Source organism: Grammomys surdaster, unplaced genomic scaffold (genome assembly GCF_004785775.1).
Source record: "Grammomys surdaster isolate TR1022 unplaced genomic scaffold, NIH_TR_1.0 169, whole genome shotgun sequence".
NCBI classification, from domain to species: Eukaryota; Metazoa; Chordata; class Mammalia; order Rodentia; family Muridae; genus Grammomys; species Grammomys surdaster.
Window position 1 is genome coordinate 8,935,832 of NW_021604617.1, and position 18,916 is coordinate 8,954,747.

Here is an 18,916-nt window from a genome sequence, read left to right on the forward strand (position 1 = left end):
ACACACACACACACACACACACACACACACACACACACACACACACAGGGACCTGAGAGTGTAGCTGGTCAGCCATGCTTGTCAACCCAATCTGGGCTAAGTGGGCTCCTCGGAAGCATCCTCTGGGAAGGGAGGTGGACAGGAAGGCCCAGTCCTACTTTTCTCTCTTCACCCATTCCTTGAAGATTTTCCTATGTACAAAGTGTGAGCAGCACACAGCATTTCCCCGTCCACCTGCAGAGCCACACTGTGCAGGACTCAGAAGCCCATCCGGGCTGCTCAACTTTCTTTTCTTCTTTTCAGTACTGGGGACTGAGTGTACTTCTTGTTAGCGAGTGCTCTACTACTGAACTGTATCTCAATCCCCCCCCCTTTGATCACGTTTTATTTATTTATTTTTTGCATAGAGGGTATACCCATGCCGTGGTGTACATGTGGAGGTCAGAGGACAAGTTACAGGAGCTGTTCCCCCTCCCCCTAAAACACACACACTTTTAACCACCTAGGTCTCCAGGATCGAATTCAGGTTATCAGAATGGATGACAAGGGTCTTTTTCCACAGAACGGTCTTGGCAGGTCCCCAGCCCCCTTTTTATTAATTTTTAGAAAATGATGTTGGGAGTTGAAACTGGGGCCTTGAACAAGCTCAGTATATCCTCAACCATTGGGCTGCCTCACAGCCCAAATCTAACTTTTTTTCCCACTGTGCCGTGCTGGGGACCCATGGCCTCTCGCACACTAGGGCGGAAGCTACAATTGGTTCCAGCTAAGGGCTCCTCCACACAAGTTCCGTTGCTTCTCCAGCCTTTTGTTTTGCTTTGTTTTGCTTTTTTTTTTTTTTACTTTTTTTTCCTCTTGTTTTAGTTAGAGTATCTTGTAGACCAGGCTGGGCTTGAGTTTGCTGTGTAGCCATGACTAATCTGGAGTCCCTCATCCTTCTGCCTCCAGTTCCAGAGTGCTGGGATCCCGGGTGTGTGGTACCATGGCCAGCGGCCTCAGACTTGTCCCGGATCTATGTTCCGGAGCCCCACTCTGTCTCTTTCCGTCTTCCTCATGTCTCTAACCACCTTCCAAACTCCTGCTACCCCACAGCCCTGGCGCTGTAAGGATTGGAGGGAAAGACTCAGTTTGTCATTTCACACCAAAGGTATCAAGAGTAACAGTGTCTTTCCTCATGGAGAGGCTTTCTTTTCATACGCCCTGGTACCACAGTGACCTGGTGAAGGCTGTCTCAGTGCCCTCACAAACCACCTGCCCTTACCAGGATGTCTAGATACAAGTTCTATGTCTTCCCCTCTCTCTTTCCTTCTCTTTCCTTCTCTTTCCTTCTCTGCTATACCCAGTCCCCAGCCTGAATGACTCCTGTGTGTGGCTCTCCAGGGTCATGGTTGGAGTGGGGCAGAGCACATGACGTATCTGTAGACGAAAGATGAGAAGGATGCTGGTTCCAAATCCTGTGTTTGCTCGGCAGAAATTCATCTTTTCTGGTCCCTTCCCTACACACATGTACGCACACATACACTCCTACCGAGGGGTACACAAACACAGGCACATGCAGATGTACACACATACACATTTCTTTGGATAACTTGTGTTTTAGTGGAACTCACGGTTGGGATACCGTCTCCAGTACTCAACCTTATCCACCTAAGCACAACAGAAGCTGCATTCCTTCTGTCTGATTCCTGACAGACCTAGGAAGAGCTGCTCAGGGCTTCCTTGCCCCTGCCTACCCAGACCTGTGGTAAGGGAAGAGTCTGCCTTCCCTTAGACCCCACCCCACTATTCTGCTCTTCCCCAGTTCAGTCTACGTTGGCCACTGTGGAGTAGCCACTGGGGTCCCATCCCTCTGAAATCCACAGCTTGTGTCCATGGTCTTGTGTTCACGGTTGGCACACATCCTGGCTTCCCCGGTCTTATGGCAGCCAGCGGGGTCAGCTCCCACTGAGTGTAGTGTGTGCCTCTCAACAGGCCATCTGCCTCCACATCATCCTCTAGGGGCTGCTGTGCTTGTCATCATTTTTCTTGATGGTCACATCTCTTTGGTTGGCTGGCTGGCCACTCTGATGTGGGGTATCCCATGGCTTACTCTACTCAGCAGGTAGAGTGACTCAGGCTAGTCATTCCTGGGTCTCAGGCTATTATGCAGGCTAGCTAACACATCTTCGTTCATTAGTTTGGAATGCCTCTACGGTAACCGGTTCCCCCATTGGCTTATTCACACATCACTGCCCTCTCCTGTTTTCATCGTGTGTGTGTGTGTGTGTGTGTGTGTGTGTGTGTGTCCTGCTGCTGAATTTTCACAGCTCCTGTTTGTGGTTTATAACTCTCTCTTCCACCGACCTCCATCCAGGGAGTATTTCCCCCAGTAACTCCTGGAGCATCTGCCCAGGCTTGGGAAGGGTGCCCACCAGCAGGATGGGGTTCCCTTCTGAGCTGTCGGGTGGTCTAGGGTAGCAGCCAGGCTGTTCACTGCCCCTCCTCACTCTCCCAGGTAGATGGCCCCCCAAGGGCAGGCCCTGCGGGCACCCCTCCCTCCGGCTGGCGGATGCAGTGCCTAGCGGCTGCTCTTAAGGACGAAACCAACATGAGTGGGGGAGGGGAGCAGGCCGACATCCTGCCGGCCAACTACGTGGTCAAAGATCGCTGGAAGGTGGTGAGTGACCTAGCGGGCAGAGGGAGGGGTCTGGGAAGGCAGAAGAAGAGACTTGGAGACTCTAAGACTGGTGCCCTTGGAGCCCTTACCATAAGTGGAAGGTGTCCCCGAGCTTATTTGCTTGCTTGCTTGCTTAAAGGTTATTTTTGCCCACACATTCTCCCATTACCCTCTCTCCAACCCAGCTCCCTCGCACCCCTTCCCGAGCTTGGTAGTGCCGGTCCAGTCCAGCCTGAACAACTCCTGCAGAGCCCGGGCTGCGGAGGAGGGTGTTGGGGGAGGGGGCTCCTTCTTTGCCGCACCTTGGGGAAGGACATTGAGTGAGCATGTGTTCCTCGGCTTCCGCAGAGGACGGAAGGCTTGGGTCTGAGGAAAGATGCCCTGCAGGCTGCTCCCACCGCATCCGCACTCCATCTCCTCTGTCCACCCTCCTCCCTTCCCGAGTTCCTGCGGCAGGTGCAACACGCTGAGACTCCATCTCCCAGCGTGCCTTGTTTCTTTAACTCAGGGCTTCAGTCTCCTTGGCCTGTTGGGAGTTGTAGTCCAAGTCTCTTCGTTGGGGGAGGATGGATGGGAGGGGGCTGTGTAAGGGTTGGAGCGGTGGTTGTGTCTAGGGAACCCTATTTACTGTCAGTCAGCCTCCATCCAAACCTTTCTCCTCATCGCTTCAGAGCACCCTGGTGTTCTCTTTATTGTAGGGTGGGCTAGTGCGGGATAGTATGGTGTGGGAAAAGTGTGTGCGACTGTGAGTCTGCATGGAAATGGAGATCCGGAGGGGAAGAAAGCACAGAGGTCAGATTTTCACCATGTGCAGTCATGGTGTTCGCGTGTGCGCGACCTTGTGCTTTGGTGTGGTGAGGCTCAGCTCACTAAGGGTGCTGGATTGGAGAGGAGGGTGGGGCCTGGGTGCAGGGAGATCTCCATGGCAACAGCCATCCGGCTGCGTAGGTCCCTTAGAGGTCCAGGGAGAGAGGCAAAGTGGTAGCATTTTCAAGAATTGGGAGTGCGGGTGTCAAAGAGCAGACTCTTAGGGCCCCTGAAGTGGGGCGGGGCGGGGGGCGTCCTGAAAGAAAGAGTGAAGAGAGTAGCTGGACAGAAATACAGGAGGAGCCAGGACAGCTATAAAAAGGAAGGGGTGTTTGGCAAAGTGAGAAACGCTCCTTTTTAAGACCCTCCAGGTCCCTGGCACATGAGCTCCGTGTCTGGCAGATGGTAGGCTGAATAACATTTGTACTGAAAGGCAAGAAAAAAGACTGTTGACACACACTGAGCTCAGACTAAGACTTTGTGCTTTGTGACGGAAAAGGCAGAGAGAGTTGGAGGGGAGGCGCATGTATATCAGACCTGGACTTTCCTCATGACTGTCTCCTGTTCGTTCCCCTGAAGGGCTGGGGAGACTAAGTGTCATTTGCAGCCATTTTCAGGGAAGGGTGGGATTGATGGAACCAAGAATCATGGATCAGAGATGGACTGTGACCCGAAACAAGGGTCAGCGTACTGGGAAGAAAATTTCTTTGTCCTTAAAAAAAAAAAAAAGTAAGTTGTTCATGGGGGGAGGGGTGGTCCTTGCAACCAGCATAGCAAACAACAGTAATAATATCTTAGTGTTTCTTCTGTGCCTTTCTTGGTCTGAGGTTGTAAAAGTGCCTCGGTGGGTTATATCAGGAACTGATGGAGTACCTACAGCAATTTCCAGCACACTCCTGCTTCATAGGTGTGATTAGCTAACTTGCTAAGTTCCTATGGTCAGAAGACAGGATCTGGTCCGTCAGTCATTAACACTGTCATCAAGATCGGCCCATCAGAGTTGGCACCTTAGGCCTGAAAGGTCCTTAGGACGCATTTCAAACTGATTCTCTTTTATTGGTAGAAAAAAATGAAGACTCAAAAAGTTCGAGAGACTTAGATTACTCTAGACTGTCCAGAGTGGGGCCAAGAAACAGGGTGTCCATTCCAAATAAACTGTAGCTCTCGTGTGGTGTAGCTTCTCTGGTTTAGAGAGGTTTTCCAGTAGGGGTGGGATTAAAACATAGAGGAGAGGAAAAATGGGGTCTGCAAATCCTTTGAATGGTGTTCTGTTAAGGGGGCTTTAAGCAGATCTGCCTGTAACATTCATGGGCCCTGGATGCTTTTGCCCTGGTGATATCTCTTTCTATATCAGGATACTAAAGACTGCATTTTATGACTGCCTTAGTATGGAGAGTCATATACTCATATTATAGACTCAGTTTTTTCTCTTTAATCTAAAAGTTCATGACTTTATCTTTTGATCTGAAAACAAGTTAAAATGTTTTCATGGATCCCCCAAAATGTGAGGGTCACTATAGCCAGTGGAAAAGTATGCCCTTCATCACAGGGCAGGAAGGAACGGATGCATGCAGAAGACTGGACCCCTGCTGTAAGGATAGATGGCAGATAGAGAAAGAATAGGCTCAGTTTGGGGAAAAGAGCAGCGGAGAAGTTGGGCTGTGGGAAGTTGAGGGGTAGGAATTGGGGAAGGTCCTGCCTGCAGGGATTCTTTCTGATGGCTTGTGTGTCAGCAATGCTCCGAAACCTCATGGGTTCAACACCAGTAGGTTCCGTCCCTGGTTATTTTCTAGCTGTGGCCCAGCCAAGGCATTTCAGGCCCTGGGCCTTGTGACTTTCCCTCAGTGCACTGTAGGGAGCCAGGCAAGCATCTTCACCTGTGCTGTGGACCCTAGGAAACTGGTGATGTCTGTGAGCCCCTCACTCACCTACCCTGTCATCTGTGCTCTCACACAGCAAGCTGTAAAAGGATGTGAAAGAGGTTAGTGTCTCCATGGTTAGAGCTAGCCCAGGACAAGAGTCTAGGTCTGCTCCTGCCTGGTTGTAAGGCTTCTGCTGTCTGGCTAGCTTCCATCCAGAGTAGGAAGGTTCCCTGGCTTCTTATTGCTCTTTTGCAGTGTCTTTCCTTGTTTCTCTCCCTGGCTCAAGAGACGTCACTTTTCCTCATAGCTCTGGCGTCTCTCCTGTCCTTTATTGTTAATATTTCTGACATTTATTGATGTGTGGTGTGGCTTCATGTGTCACAGCATGTGTGTGGATGTCAGAGGATAACTTGGAAAGCCAGCTCTCTCCTCCCTTTGTGGGCCTTGGGGAATCGAACTCAGGATGTCATGCTTGGCAGCAAGTGCCTTTACCTGCTAAGTTCTTACCCATGGGTCCCTCCCTTTCTTCTTCCCTACCTTCCTTTCTTTGGAGGCAGGGTCTCAAATATCCCAGGCTAAGCCCAGGCTGGTATTGAACTTGGATCTTCTGGCCTCTGCCTTCTTCCCAGTGCTGGGAATGATCAATGTGTACCACCATGCCTGGTGGATGTGGTGCCGGGGAGTGAACCTGGGTTTCATGTGTGCTAAGCAAGCACTCTAGTCACCAAGGTACACCCTTGGTCCCGCTCTCCTTTTAGGGAAGAAAAGATGCAGGCTGACCTATGATCTTTAGAGCCCTGTGTCATTCCATGTCTCCATGTCCCATCGAAGCCAGGTGTCTTTTATCTTCTGCTCCTATTCAGCGATCTGTCTGGAGCTGTGTGTTGGAAGGGGTCTATGCTTCTGGGTTGAGCTGTCTGTTTCAGAGGAGAGGAGTGGGCACTGACACACTCGCCATCAGTGGAGGTGGGGTGAGGAGCTGTCCAGCTTGATCCCTGAGCACCATTCTCCTCCACAGCTGAAGAAGATCGGGGGTGGGGGCTTCGGTGAGATCTACGAGGCCATGGACCTGCTGACCAGGGAGAACGTGGCTCTCAAGGTGGAGTCGGCCCAACAGCCTAAGCAGGTCCTCAAGATGGAGGTGGCTGTGCTCAAAAAGCTTCAAGGTACCGCCCTGGGGCGGGGCATGGGAAGGAGGAGGGTGGAGCCAGGACAGCGGCTAGGAGAGCAGAGGAGTGATGGAGAGTGAGGGAGGCCCTGGGCTGGAAATGGCAGAGTGAGGTGGATCCTGGGCAGTTGGGCCAAAGTGTTGGGAAGGAGGTGGGGCTAAGGGTGGGGCCTTCCTGGCTGGGGACAGGGCTCAAAGGTGTACCAGAGCGATGGATAACGGCTCCAAGACTAAAGCACTGGCCTTGCAAGCATGAGGAGTTCTTAAGTTCAGATCCCAGAATCCACCTAAGAACTAGGTGGGCATGGGTGTGGTGTACATACATGCCGCAAAAGTGTGTGTGTGTGTGTGTGTGTGTGTGAGAGAGAGAGAGAGAGAGAGAAACAGAGACAGAGACAGACACATTTATAGAGAGATGGGCAGACACGCAGAGATGGAGAGAGAGAAACAGAGAGAGAGACAGAGAGAGACATAAAGACAGAGAGAAACAGAGACAGACACATTTATAGACAGACAGACAGACAGACACACAGAGAGAAACACACACACAGAGGCAGAGAGACAGACACTCACAGAGAGACAGACAGAGATAGACAGAGTCAGATAGACAGAAACACAGACACACATTCACAGAGAGCTCAACAGACACAGAGACAGCGAGAGAAGGAGGGAGAGGGGAAGAGAGAGGGAGGGAGAGAGAGAGAGAAAGAGAGAGAGAGAGAGAGAGGGAGAGAGAGAGAGAGAGAGAAGGAGAGGGAGAGAGAGAGAGAGAATATGAATGTACCAGAGCTTGCCTGGGTGGTGAGGAGGGAAGTGGGACTGGGGAGGCCCCCGTGTTTGTGTTCTCCAGGGAAGGACCACGTGTGCAGGTTCATTGGCTGTGGCAGGAACGAGAAGTTTAACTATGTGGTGATGCAACTCCAGGTGCGTCCTTGGGGTCCACCCACCTGCCTCTTTCCCTAAGAACTGGAGAGTGGCGCGGGTGGGGCATAGGGTAGGGGGCATTGATTCCTGATGGGGTGGGTACACTGTGGGGCAAGGCTGGGTGGTCAGAGTGGCTCAAATGAGTCTCCTCCTTCCCACCCTATCCTGTTCACCCCGCCCAGGGCCGGAACCTGGCCGACCTGCGCCGCAGCCAGCCGAGGGGCACTTTCACGCTGAGCACCACACTGCGGCTGGGCAAGCAGATCCTGGAGTCCATCGAAGCCATTCACTCTGTGGGTTTCCTGCACCGCGACATCAAGCCGGTGAGCAACACGCCTCAGTGCTCCCCTGCTCTGTGAGCAACGTGCCTGAGTGCTCCCCTGGTCTGTGGGTCCTCGCGGCATGCCTGAGTGCTCCTCTGGTCTGTGGGACCTTGCTTCCCCGCCGCAGTGGTTGGGCCTGAGAGCCTCTTCTCTTTGAACACTTCCTGATTTGTACCAAGCCACAGCTCCTCTTTCTCACCTCTTGGCCACCCAGGCAGAGCGCCCCCGGCTCTCCATTTATCCTCATCTCTCACGTGTGACCCTGTGTAGTCCTTCAACCTAGAGGCGATGAGGTCAGGAGGAGATACCTTACTTTCTGTGGCATCCTGATGCTAGAAAAACAAAGTAAAATCCTTTACTATAACAGGGTAAAAAGAAGCCAGGGCATGGGGTGGGGTGGAGGTGGTGTTCGCCTTTAATCCCAGCACTCAGGTGACAGGCGGAGCTCTATGAGTTCGAGGCCAGCCTGTCCTACAGAGTGAGTTCGAGGACAGCCAGAGCTATACTGAGAAACCCTGTCTTGAAAAATCAAAATAAATAAATAAATAAATAAATAAATAAATAAATAAATAAAATAAAGAAATAAAAGGGTAAGATGAGGAACCTGGGAAGGCCGCGTGAGTGGCCTAAGGGCACACAGCAAGAAGGGTGCAGGGCAGGTGGTTTCCAGCAGGGCAGCTGTCACCGCACTGCGTGCTGGGGAGCTGAGGACTTAGAGCAGGATGGGCCAGAGCTCAGAGCTGGTTCTGTCCAGTTCTGTGAGTCAGAGATGCCCTCTCAGCCTTGGACGCCACCCGATTACTGTATCTCTAGATCGAGGGTAGTCACACATTCTCTGTCGTTGAGATGCCGCAGCCGGTCGTACTCATGTGACTGGGTGCACGTGAGAGTCCACGGGTGGGGGAGGAGCCCTCGACACAGGCGTAGCCATTCCTTATTCGCTCACGGCTGCTGTCTTCCCGCAGTCGAACTTTGCCATGGGCCGGCTGCCCTCCACCTACAGAAAGTGCTACATGTTGGACTTTGGGCTGGCCCGGCAGTACACTAACACCACGGGGGACGTCAGGCCTGTGAGTACTACTGGGTGTCAGGATGGTGGGTGGCTCTCCCCGCTCTGTGGTATGGGATACCTCACTGTTTCCCTTGTAGCCACCTCAGCGGGCCTGTCTATCCTTGAGTATCAGTCATCCAACCCTGGGGTGACAGCCTGGCCCACTCTCCTGCCTGGGCTCCTGGGATCAGGATGAGGTGGCCAGTTAGGTGGTAGGGTCAGCAATGTGGACAAGGTGGTGTCTCTTCTCTATAGCCTCGGAATGTGGCCGGGTTCCGGGGGACTGTCCGCTACGCCTCGGTCAACGCTCACAAGAACCGGGTGAGTGAGCAGCCTGGGCTAAGGGCTGAGGGCAGAGAGAAAAAGTCAGTCGTAGCTGCAGTCCATCACTGAGGAAGCCTGGAGTTAGAGGAAGGCTTAACATTGGCTGTCCCTGATGTCCTTCTCTTCTGGGCCTCTGTCATCTCCCCTTCCACTGAAAATCCCTGGGGAAGGGACAGAACATGGTCAGAACTTTTCACCGTGGTGCTCTGTGTATGCTAAGGTATACAGTCGCCCACAGCTTCAGAGAGACCCCCAGGGTTGTCTATCTGGGTCGGGTGATCAGGACCCTCTGACAGAAGTCTCCTAGTCTAGGGTCCACCCCCCATCCCCAGGGAAGGACTTGAGAGCCCCCGGTGACTTCCCTTTTACCTCCCAGGAGATGGGCCGTCATGATGACCTGTGGTCTCTCTTCTACATGCTGGTGGAGTTTGCAGTGGGCCAGCTGCCCTGGAGGAAGATCAAGGACAAGGTACGCTCCCCACAGCTGGGTGGACGAGGCAGAGGGTGGAGCAGCGGGGACTCTATCTCCTGTGCCGTGTCCCCTCCAGGAGCAGGTGGGGATGATCAAGGAGAAGTACGAGCACCGCATGCTCCTGAAGCACATGCCGTCTGAGTTCCACCTCTTCCTGGACCACATCGCCAGCCTTGACTACTTCACCAAGCCCGATTACCAGGTGTGACCCCCAGCCTGGGGCACCCCTGGGAAGCTGCTGGCCCTCCAGCAGTGGCTGCCCCCCTACGCCCTGGCAAACAGTAGTCACTGTTATGATTTCTCAAAAGCTGACCTTCCCAGTGTCAGTGCTGGGCTTGGGATATCGACTCCAAGCTTCAAAATAAGGATCTGAGGCAGGGCGTGATCGTGTGCACCTTTAATTCTAGATGTGGGGGAAGGGAAGCAGATGCCTCTGTGAGTGTGAGGACAGTCTAGTCTCTGTTCTGATTGAGTTTCAGGGCATCTGGGACATAGTGAGACCCTGTCAAAAAAAAAAAAAAAAGAAAAAAGAAAAAGAAAGGATCCTTTAAGGACCACGATGTAGCCAGAGTGGGAGTGGCATAGGCGTGGCTCGTGTCTTTAATCCTAATACTCAGGAGGCAGAGACAGGTGCATCTCTGTGTGTTCCAAGCCAGTTGGTCTACAGAGTGAGTTCGAGGATACCCAGAGAAACTGTCTTCAAAAACAAACAAACAACAACAACAACAACAAAGGAGTCTTTAAGGATCATGATAACACATTTGACAGACAGCAGAGTTCTGCAGGAACTGGGATGATTGTTCTTGGATCATAGATGGAAAACTGAGGTTAGACACTATGGCAAAGAGAGCAGGGCTGGGCTCAGAGACAGTCCTGCGTCTCTTAGTGACAGGGAACAGACTGAGAAATCTGTCCTTAACCTGTCACTGTATGGTCATCGTAGAGTTCACTTCCTGAACCAGGACAAGCCCTCCCCTTCACACACCCTGTCCCTTCAGTGTGGCAGACAAGAAGAGATTAGCTCAAACTCAGGAGAAAATGGCTCAGACAAGAGACATAGTAAACAGAAGACTCCCAAACTTCTCCCGGCCTAACACAGCGTGCCGTAGCAATTCTGCTGTTTTTCTGAGACAGGGTCTCATGTCCTCAAACTGACTGTGTAGCTGAAGATAACCTTGAGCTTCTCATCCTCCTGCCTCCACATCCCAAGTGCAGATACTATAGCTGTATGCCACTGGTGTTCCACTATGCCTGAGCATGGATCCAGAGCATCCTGTGTGCTAGGCAAACAAACGTCCTACTAAGGGAGATACATAGCCAACCCTAAGAAACTAATTTTTTTTTGGAAGTAGAGGTCACATGCTCTGAAATAGTGATTGAAAAAAAAAAACAGCATTGCCTTGTGTGGTGGTACACAGCTGCAGTGTCAGAACTCAGGGGGCAGAGGCAGGAGGACTGTGAATTTGAGGGCAGCCTGGGCCACATAGGGAGACCCTGTTTCAACAACAACAAAATCAGGGCTAGAGAAATGCTTCAGTGATCAGTAGGCGCATGCTACCCTTGTACCCAGGTTCAGTTCCCAACACCCATGCCAGGAATTTCACAACCAAATGTAACTCTAACTCCAGGGAACCTGACACCATCTTCTGATACCCATGGGTACCTGCATTCATTTGTATACCCTGCCACCACACACACACACACACACACACACACACACACACACACACACACCCCTACCCCCAAATCAAACACAGTATAATGTATCACACATAATTGTGTGCATCACATTCTGTATATGACCAGGCCAGTGTCACCACACACTGGAGTAATGTCAACACCTAGGTGTCACATGGCCAGGTGATAGGAATTTTCCACTTCTCATCCATCTCATACCTCATATCCACCACTCTGGTGAGGGACCACTTAACTGACTCCAGGTCTAATGCTCTCGCCATGGCTTCATCACAACACCTCATGGGACCTACTGACATTGGAGAATGGAGAGACACACCATCAGTGCTTGCCAGAAAGCCACTCTGGATGAGGCACAGTGGGGAAGCAGGCCGTGTCAATCACAAAGCAGACACTGAAGCAAGCCGGTCCTGTCAGCAGAATGCCTGCCCTGGGCTCTGAAGAAAACCAGCCCAACGCTGGATAGCCTGGGCTCCTTGGAGGTCTGGTACCCACCTAATACCTCTTGAATGCAGCGTCCCAGCTGCTGGTCGAGCTGACACCCTACTCCTTGTCCTGGTTCAGTCTCATGGAGTTCTGGTCGACATAGTTATGACCACCTACATGCCGAGTCCTGCAATGGCTGCTAGAGGTGTCGAGTTGGCAGGGAGCTGTGGAAGTGTTGCAAAAATGGATGCTCTGTCCCCAGTGAGGAGACAGAAGCCACATGAGTGAGCGAGTCAGGTGACAGGAGAGGACAACAAGAGAGGCACCTACCAGAGCCATTAGCCTGAGGAGAGGAGAAAGCACAGGGAAACCCAAGTGGTTCAGAGCTACTGGTGTACCTGTCAAGGTGACAGAAATGACAGAAGGGTCTGGAGACTGTTCTTGAGGGACAGATCTCAGAGGACTAGGATCCATCTGGCAGGGCTTAATCCAAGATGATAAATGGTATTCTGCTTTGTGTTATGTTTTCATTTAAAATCAATGTGTGTCCCCTGTAGGCCCATCCCTGACCTGGAAGACTCCCCCCACTTCCTGCATTCGCAGGTATAGTCCCTTCCACCTAGCTAGCCCTGGGGTCACCTCTCTGTCCTCCTGGCCTCCCCATCCCCTGCAGTTGATCATGTCGGTATTTGAGAACAGCATGAAGGAGCGAGGCATTGCCGAGAACGAGGCCTTCGACTGGGAGAAGGCAGGCACCGATGCCCTCCTGTCCACGAGCACCTCCACCCCACCCCAGCAGAACACACGGCAGACAGCAGCCATGTTTGGGTGAGTCTGAGCAGGGGCATTATGGTGAGTAGGGTGGCCAGTGACCCTTACCTGGAGCTATCATCTGAGAAGCCAGCCCTCTCCTCCCACTGGGGTGTCTCCTAGTCTTCATGCTAGACATCAGAGTCCTGTACCTTTGAGGTAGTCCATCACAGCCATGCCCTGAATCTGAGCATGGCATAGACATCATCTAGGGAAGAAATCCGGGGTGAAATGACTTGACCCCCATAGTCTCTCTCTCTCTCATTGTAAATAATGAACATGTCTCACACCATGTAAACACCACAGCGGCTCAGGGAGACGTTAACCCCTGTCTTCAGAGGACCTCAGCTGATGCTGGAGTGTTTGCAACCATGTGGTCAGTAATTTCAGAGCCACATGAGGCACACAGAGCGAGAGGACCCTGACTCAGAGGGCTCCTGCCTGTGTCAGTCAGGGTTCTCCAGAGGAACAGAACTTACAGAATGACTCTGTTTCTCTGTAGGAAGGAGATCTATCAGACTGGCTTGCAGGCTGTGGTCCAGCTAGTCCGTCAATGGCCATCTATCAGTGAAAGGTCCAAGAATTAGTAGTTGTTTAGTTCATGAGGCTGGATGTCTCAGCTGCTCTTCGATGTACACCAGAGACCTGAAGACGTAGGGTGTATGCCAGAGAAGGAATGGAGTTGCTAGGGAGAAGAAGCAGGCAGAGAGAGGGAGGGGGTGTCCTGTCCAGCAGGACATTAAACAGGGGTCTGGGGAGATCACCTGAAAGAGAAGATGGGGGAACAGGCGAACACAAGGAACACGGCTTGTCTATAGGCTGATCAAACCATAATTTTTACTTTTTCACACACGGGTTATAAACACAAAAAGGCAGGATGTAGGGAAGGGGATGACACAGGAGCGTAGGTGTTCAGGGGGAGTACAGATATCTTCCAGAACAGAGTGTCAGCTGGGTGAAGGTTCAGGGGACAGGTCACTATGACTCCTCCTATGATTCACTTGTCCTTATCTAAGTTGGTACTATCCACCAAGGCTACCTATCTACAAGGTCTGTGTATTCAGCCTGGCAATTTTCCACCAAGACTTGGTGCTATGTATGTCAGGCCTATGGCTGATTTTAGGCCTTCAATGTAGAAGCAGGGCTGCTCCTGACACACACACACACACACACACACACACACACACACAGAGAGAGAGAGAGAGAGAGAGAGAGAGAGAGAGTTTCCTTCTTCCATGTCCCTTTATATAGGCTGCCAGCAGAAGGCGTAACTCAGATAAAAGGTGGATTTTATGACTTCAAAAGATCTGAATTAAAGGTGTATCTTCCCACTCAGACATCAAGATTGGAAGTGGCTCTTCCCGCTTCAAATGATTTAACTTCGAAAAAAAAAAGTCCCTCACAGCGTCCCTAGCCATTTGGATTTTATTTAACTCCAGATGTGGTCAACCAAGATTCCAGATGTTGACAGCCAAGATTAGCCATCACACTACCCAATCCAGGGCCATCTTTAGGAAGGAGATGTCACAGAAATTGCGGGCATGCTATGGTAGCCCAGAATTGTGATGAGGTTGCAGAGGGAAGTCGGGTGTGATGGTTTATATCTGTAATTCCACCATTGGAAGAGGAAGGCAGGAGGATCATGGGTTTGATACTAGCCTGGGCTATATAGGAAGACCTTGTTTTAAAAACAGAAGAAGGGCCTTGGGATAAGGCTCCATGGATAAAGCATTTGCTATCCAAGCATGAAGTCCTGAGTTTAGGTCCCCAGAGCCCACATAGAGGGGACAGAGTAATTTTTGTGTTTCTGTGGTGATGTGGGAGGCAGAAACAGAAAGACCCCTGAAGCTTGCAGGTCGGCCAGCCTGATGCATAAGAGAACCTTACCTTAGTGGATCCTCTGATCCCTGTACTCAGGAGGCAGGAGCAGGCAGATCTCTGGGAGTTTGAGGCCAGCCTGGTCTACAGAGCAGGTTCTGGACTAGCCAGGGCTATATAGTGAGACCTGTCTCAGAACACAAAGGAAATAAGTGAACAGAAACAAAAAGCAAGGTGAAGGGCTGTAGAAGGCACCCTGCATCAACCCCAAGCCTCCACAGTGTATACACACACACACACACACACACTCACACTCTCCCGCAGAACTAAGTCTGGAGGTAGGAAATGAGCCCACATATGAGACTGTCATCTGACCTCTGTGAGCATGCTGTGTCCTGGACACTTGTGTATACGCGTTCACAAAGATAAAAACAAACAAAAATCAGAAAGGAAAGAAATTATTTAAGGAGTGAAATAATGGTGCTGGAGTGTGGCTTAGCAGGCACACGGGCTTCTCTTGCAGAGGATCTGGGTTCAATTCCCAGCACCCACACTTATTCCCAGTTGTCTGTAACTCCAGCCCGAGGGGGTCTGATGCTCTCTTTTGGGGTTTTTTCAGGCACCACACACACACAGTGCACATACACACACACACAGAGAAAACACTCATAGACACAAAACCAACATAAATAAATCTCTTTTTAAGAGGTTTACGGAAACCGCTCAAAGGTGTCATTTTTAGACTTCCCCCAAGTGTAGAGGAAGTCTGACCCCCCAACAGTGGACTGTAGCAAGGGCTGGGGAACCCACAGATCTGAAAACATGGGGCTCAGGGGAGATGTGCCAGTCCCTGCTGGCCTCATCTTCTCGCAGCCCCTGCCACCCTGAGGGCCAGGGATGGCGACAGGCCTCTTCTGTGTCCACTCTGGCGATGGTCCCCAGAGCCTGTGCTAGCATAGAATAAAGGAGACAGTGAGAAATGAGGCCTCCCAGGCAGGTCCCCTAGCCTCTAACCCCTGACCCCTGACCCCTGACCCCTGACCCCTGACCCATGACTCTCCCTGGCCTCCCTAGAGTGGTCAATGTGACACCGGTGCCTGGGGACCTGCTTCGTGAGAACACTGAGGATGTGCTGCAGGGAGAGCACCTGAGTGACCAGGAGAACGCACCCCCAATCCTGCCCGGGAGGCCTCCAGAGGGCTTGGGCCCTGGTCCCCACCTTGTCCCCCACCCTGGGGGTCCTGAGGCTGAATTGTGGGAGGAGACAGATGTCAACCGCAACAAACTGCGCATCAACATTGGCAAAGTAAGTGCATCCAGGCAGAAGGGTGTGGGCGGCCTTCCCCACCTGGTTCCCAGGCCTGGGCCCCACCCACCCTGACTACCACCCCTCCCCCACATCTCCCACCCTGAGAAAGCCTCTCACCCACAGCCAGCTTGTCAGCCCCAACTCACAGCACCCCCTCTTCGGCAGACCCCCTGTGTGGAGGAAGAGCAGAGTCGAGGAGTAGGGGTCCCCAGTTCCCCAGTGCGTGCCCCCCCAGACTCCCCAACAACCCCAGTGCGGTCTCTGCGGTACCGGAGGGTCAACAGCCCAGAGTCGGAGAGGCTGTCTACAGCCGCGGATGGTCGGGTGGAGCTGCAGGAGAGGAGGTAAGTTTGTATACAGGGGTTCAGGGTGACTGGACATGTCAAAGGCCTTCTGCCCCCCCCACCCCCCCAGCTTCAGCATGGCTGCCCTGTGAAAGGTCATCTATGAGGCTTAGAAGGGACCTAGAAAGTACGGTGAGGGTCAGGCGCCACAGACCAGAGGTCAGGTGCTGGCCTATGGTGGGGCATCCATTCATGATATGAATTGAGAGCAGGAGGGACCCAGCAGGAACCCAGCTGGTGAGAGACAGGCCGAGAGGGAAGACTCAGGGAATTGGCCTTTAGGAAGTGGGAGGAGGGTAAAGTTGGCCATGGGTCGGGTGGTGCTGGTAGGGATAGACCAAGTCACACTTGGGTGGGTGGGACACCAGGCTGGAGATCACCTGGAAGATGAAATGTCCCTGACTCTCTTTGCCTCTGAGGATTTCTGCCCCATTGTAGACCAGGGCCTTGTCTGCACTAGGAAATATAGAAGAGGCTCTCTCTCGGCCCTGCAGGAAGAAGGCATTCTTTTTGATTTCTGCTCAGTGTCTTTCCTAATGACCCCCATCAGCCATGGCCCCTCCCCCAGACTCTACCCTAAACTGTCGTAGTCCTAAATTGAACACGGTGCCAGTTTGCAGGGCCTTGGGGGTGCATGTGTAGACAAACTCAAGACAGGTCTGTGTCCCTGAGTGTATGACAGCTCACACTCACTTACCTGGGCTGTCCTGCCAGGCACCAGAGACCTTGTCTTCACCCAGGGTAGCATGGAGTCCTTCAGTACAAAGGATTCTGGACATGGAGAAGTAAGGAAGGGATATGTGTGGAGACCAGAGGGGCAAGGGTTCTGAGCAAGACAGTTTTGAAGAGCTACCTGCTTAGGAGGAACACTGAGCGGGTTGGTTTGGGTCACAGGCAGCGCCACTTGAGGAGTGGTAAAAAGAGGCAGGCTGAAGAGAGTTTCTGCTACAGCAGGCTCAGGACGTCACAGACAGGGAAGGGGGGTAGGATGGCATTTGGTGGCACTTGGGGCACAAATGGGGTAGACAAGGCTGGGGTGGCCTAGCTGTCATCGACACACACAGGGACATGTGTGTGCATAATTCACCTCCTGTTTTGTTACCTTCTGTCCTTTATGTCCCTCAGAATGAGGTGTGCCCTTAGGAAAAGAAATTACAGCCATTTACAGGGAGTCCCAAGGCGGCCTCTGTCAACGGTGTTTTATTTTAAGCCTTACTAACAAATCGATACAGATATGGTGTAGAACAGGATTAGACAGTCGCCATGCAGGCTGGGCGGGGTCTTTTGAGACTGCTTAACAGGAAGTTCCTCTCTGTGCATCCCCCATTTGCAGCTGAGTCACTCACAGAATATCAGTCAGAACCCTGCCCATAGCCAAAGGGGAGATGGGTTACAGGTCCCGGATGAGTTAGGCCTGGTGGCTTTCCTGCTATTCTGGAGTTTAAGAGCCAACACTTTTTCTATATGTGGCATCTTCCTTTACTGAGCATGCGTGCGTTAGCACACACACACACACAGAGTGCAGCCACATTGTACAAGAAGCTTGCTCACTTGGGGCTGGTGCCATGGCAAGCAGAGATTTGAGTGTCATGTGAGAGTCACAGGCACAGTTCAAGGTAGTAACAGATGTCCTGGGCAGGATCTGTGCCCTGAGGTCAAAGGCTAGAGGAAACCAGGCCCTGCCTGGCAGATATCACAGTCTATCTGTACAGATAAACCAACAGACCTGAGGTCTGTGGTGTGGTGGGGGCTCAGGGTGCCTTGCGGGGACAAGTCCGTGCAGGAAGGGAAGGGCTCACTATAGGAAATGCGTCAGACTAGAATTCAGGGAGCAAAAGGTAGTACAGGCTGTGGGGATGGGGATGGACAGTTCAAGAAAAAGTTCTGAAACAGACCCGCTTAGGGAAAAGGTAAAACATCGGGTTGCCGGGCTCTGGGTGCGTGCTAAGGAATGCAGACTTCAGCTTGTGCCTGGGGACCAACAACGAAGCCCTGCCTGCCTGGGGTTATAAAGCACCAGCTGGGCAGGACTGGAGGCTGTCGCTGCTGGAGCTGGAAGCCATCTGTAAACTCAAGAACCAAGAGGGAGCCACAGATGGAGTGTGAGTACCCGATGGGTGTTGGAAAGACTAGATTCCCTGGGATACCCCAGAGAGGGCTAAGTTCATTCTGCACCACGCTCATGTTCCTGGACTGTGGTAAGCGGTAAGGAACCTTTGTTGAATGAATGCTCGGTAACCGGATAGATGAAGTGAAGTGTTTGTAGCAGCTGATGTTGAAAAACCTGCTGCTGGCTTGATGTCCCCAGGGCTTCAGAGGCCCGCACTGAACTCCGTGTGGATGGTTCTTGCAGGTCACGGATGGATCTGCCTGGTTCACCGTCACGCCAGGCCTGTTCCTCACAACCAGCTCAGATGCTATCAGTAGACACAGGCCACGCTGACAGGCAGGCCAGCGGCCGCATGGACGTGTCAGCCTCCGTGGAGCAGGAGGCCCTGAGCAACGCCTTCCGCTCAGTGCCACTGGCTGAGGAGGAAGACTTTGACAGCAAGGAGTGGGTCATTATTGACAAGGAGACAGAGCTCAAGGACTTCCCTCCTGGGGCTGAGCCTAGCACATCAGGCACCACCGACGAAGAGCCCGAGGAGCTTCGGCCGTTGCCTGAGGAGGGAGAGGAAAGGAGGCGTCTGGGGACAGAGCCTGCTGTCAGGCCGCGTGGACGTGGTATGCAGACACTGGCAGAGGAGGACCCACGGCAGATGCTGCCCCAGCCTGCACCACCTCAGTCGAGCCAGGCTGATGGCCGGTCAGAGACATCACAGCCACCCACGCCTGGCAGCCCTTCCCACTCACCCCTGCACTCGGGACCCCGCCCTCGACGGAGAGAGTCGGATCCCACAGGCCCTCAGAGACAGGTAAGACTGGGC

At 52.5% G+C, this 18,916-nt stretch overlaps 1 protein-coding gene across 1 annotated transcript in view; it reads left to right on the plus strand.

Moving 5' to 3' along the window:
* Ttbk1 (tau tubulin kinase 1) overlaps window positions 1-18,916 on the plus strand; it is a 41,418-nt gene that overhangs the window by 948 nt on the left and 21,554 nt on the right. Inside the window, exons 2-13 of the mRNA XM_028766532.1 lie at window positions 2,495-2,656; window positions 6,344-6,491; window positions 7,344-7,417; window positions 7,600-7,740; window positions 8,706-8,810; window positions 9,047-9,112; window positions 9,492-9,584; window positions 9,664-9,789; window positions 12,382-12,536; window positions 15,411-15,642; window positions 15,811-15,989; window positions 18,343-18,904. Coding sequence (XP_028622365.1) covers window positions 2,549-2,656; window positions 6,344-6,491; window positions 7,344-7,417; window positions 7,600-7,740; window positions 8,706-8,810; window positions 9,047-9,112; window positions 9,492-9,584; window positions 9,664-9,789; window positions 12,382-12,536; window positions 15,411-15,642; window positions 15,811-15,989; window positions 18,343-18,904 — 1,989 coding nt within the window. The 5' untranslated portion in view covers window positions 2,495-2,548. The remainder of the gene's footprint in view (window positions 1-2,494; window positions 2,657-6,343; window positions 6,492-7,343; window positions 7,418-7,599; window positions 7,741-8,705; window positions 8,811-9,046; window positions 9,113-9,491; window positions 9,585-9,663; window positions 9,790-12,381; window positions 12,537-15,410; window positions 15,643-15,810; window positions 15,990-18,342; window positions 18,905-18,916) is intronic.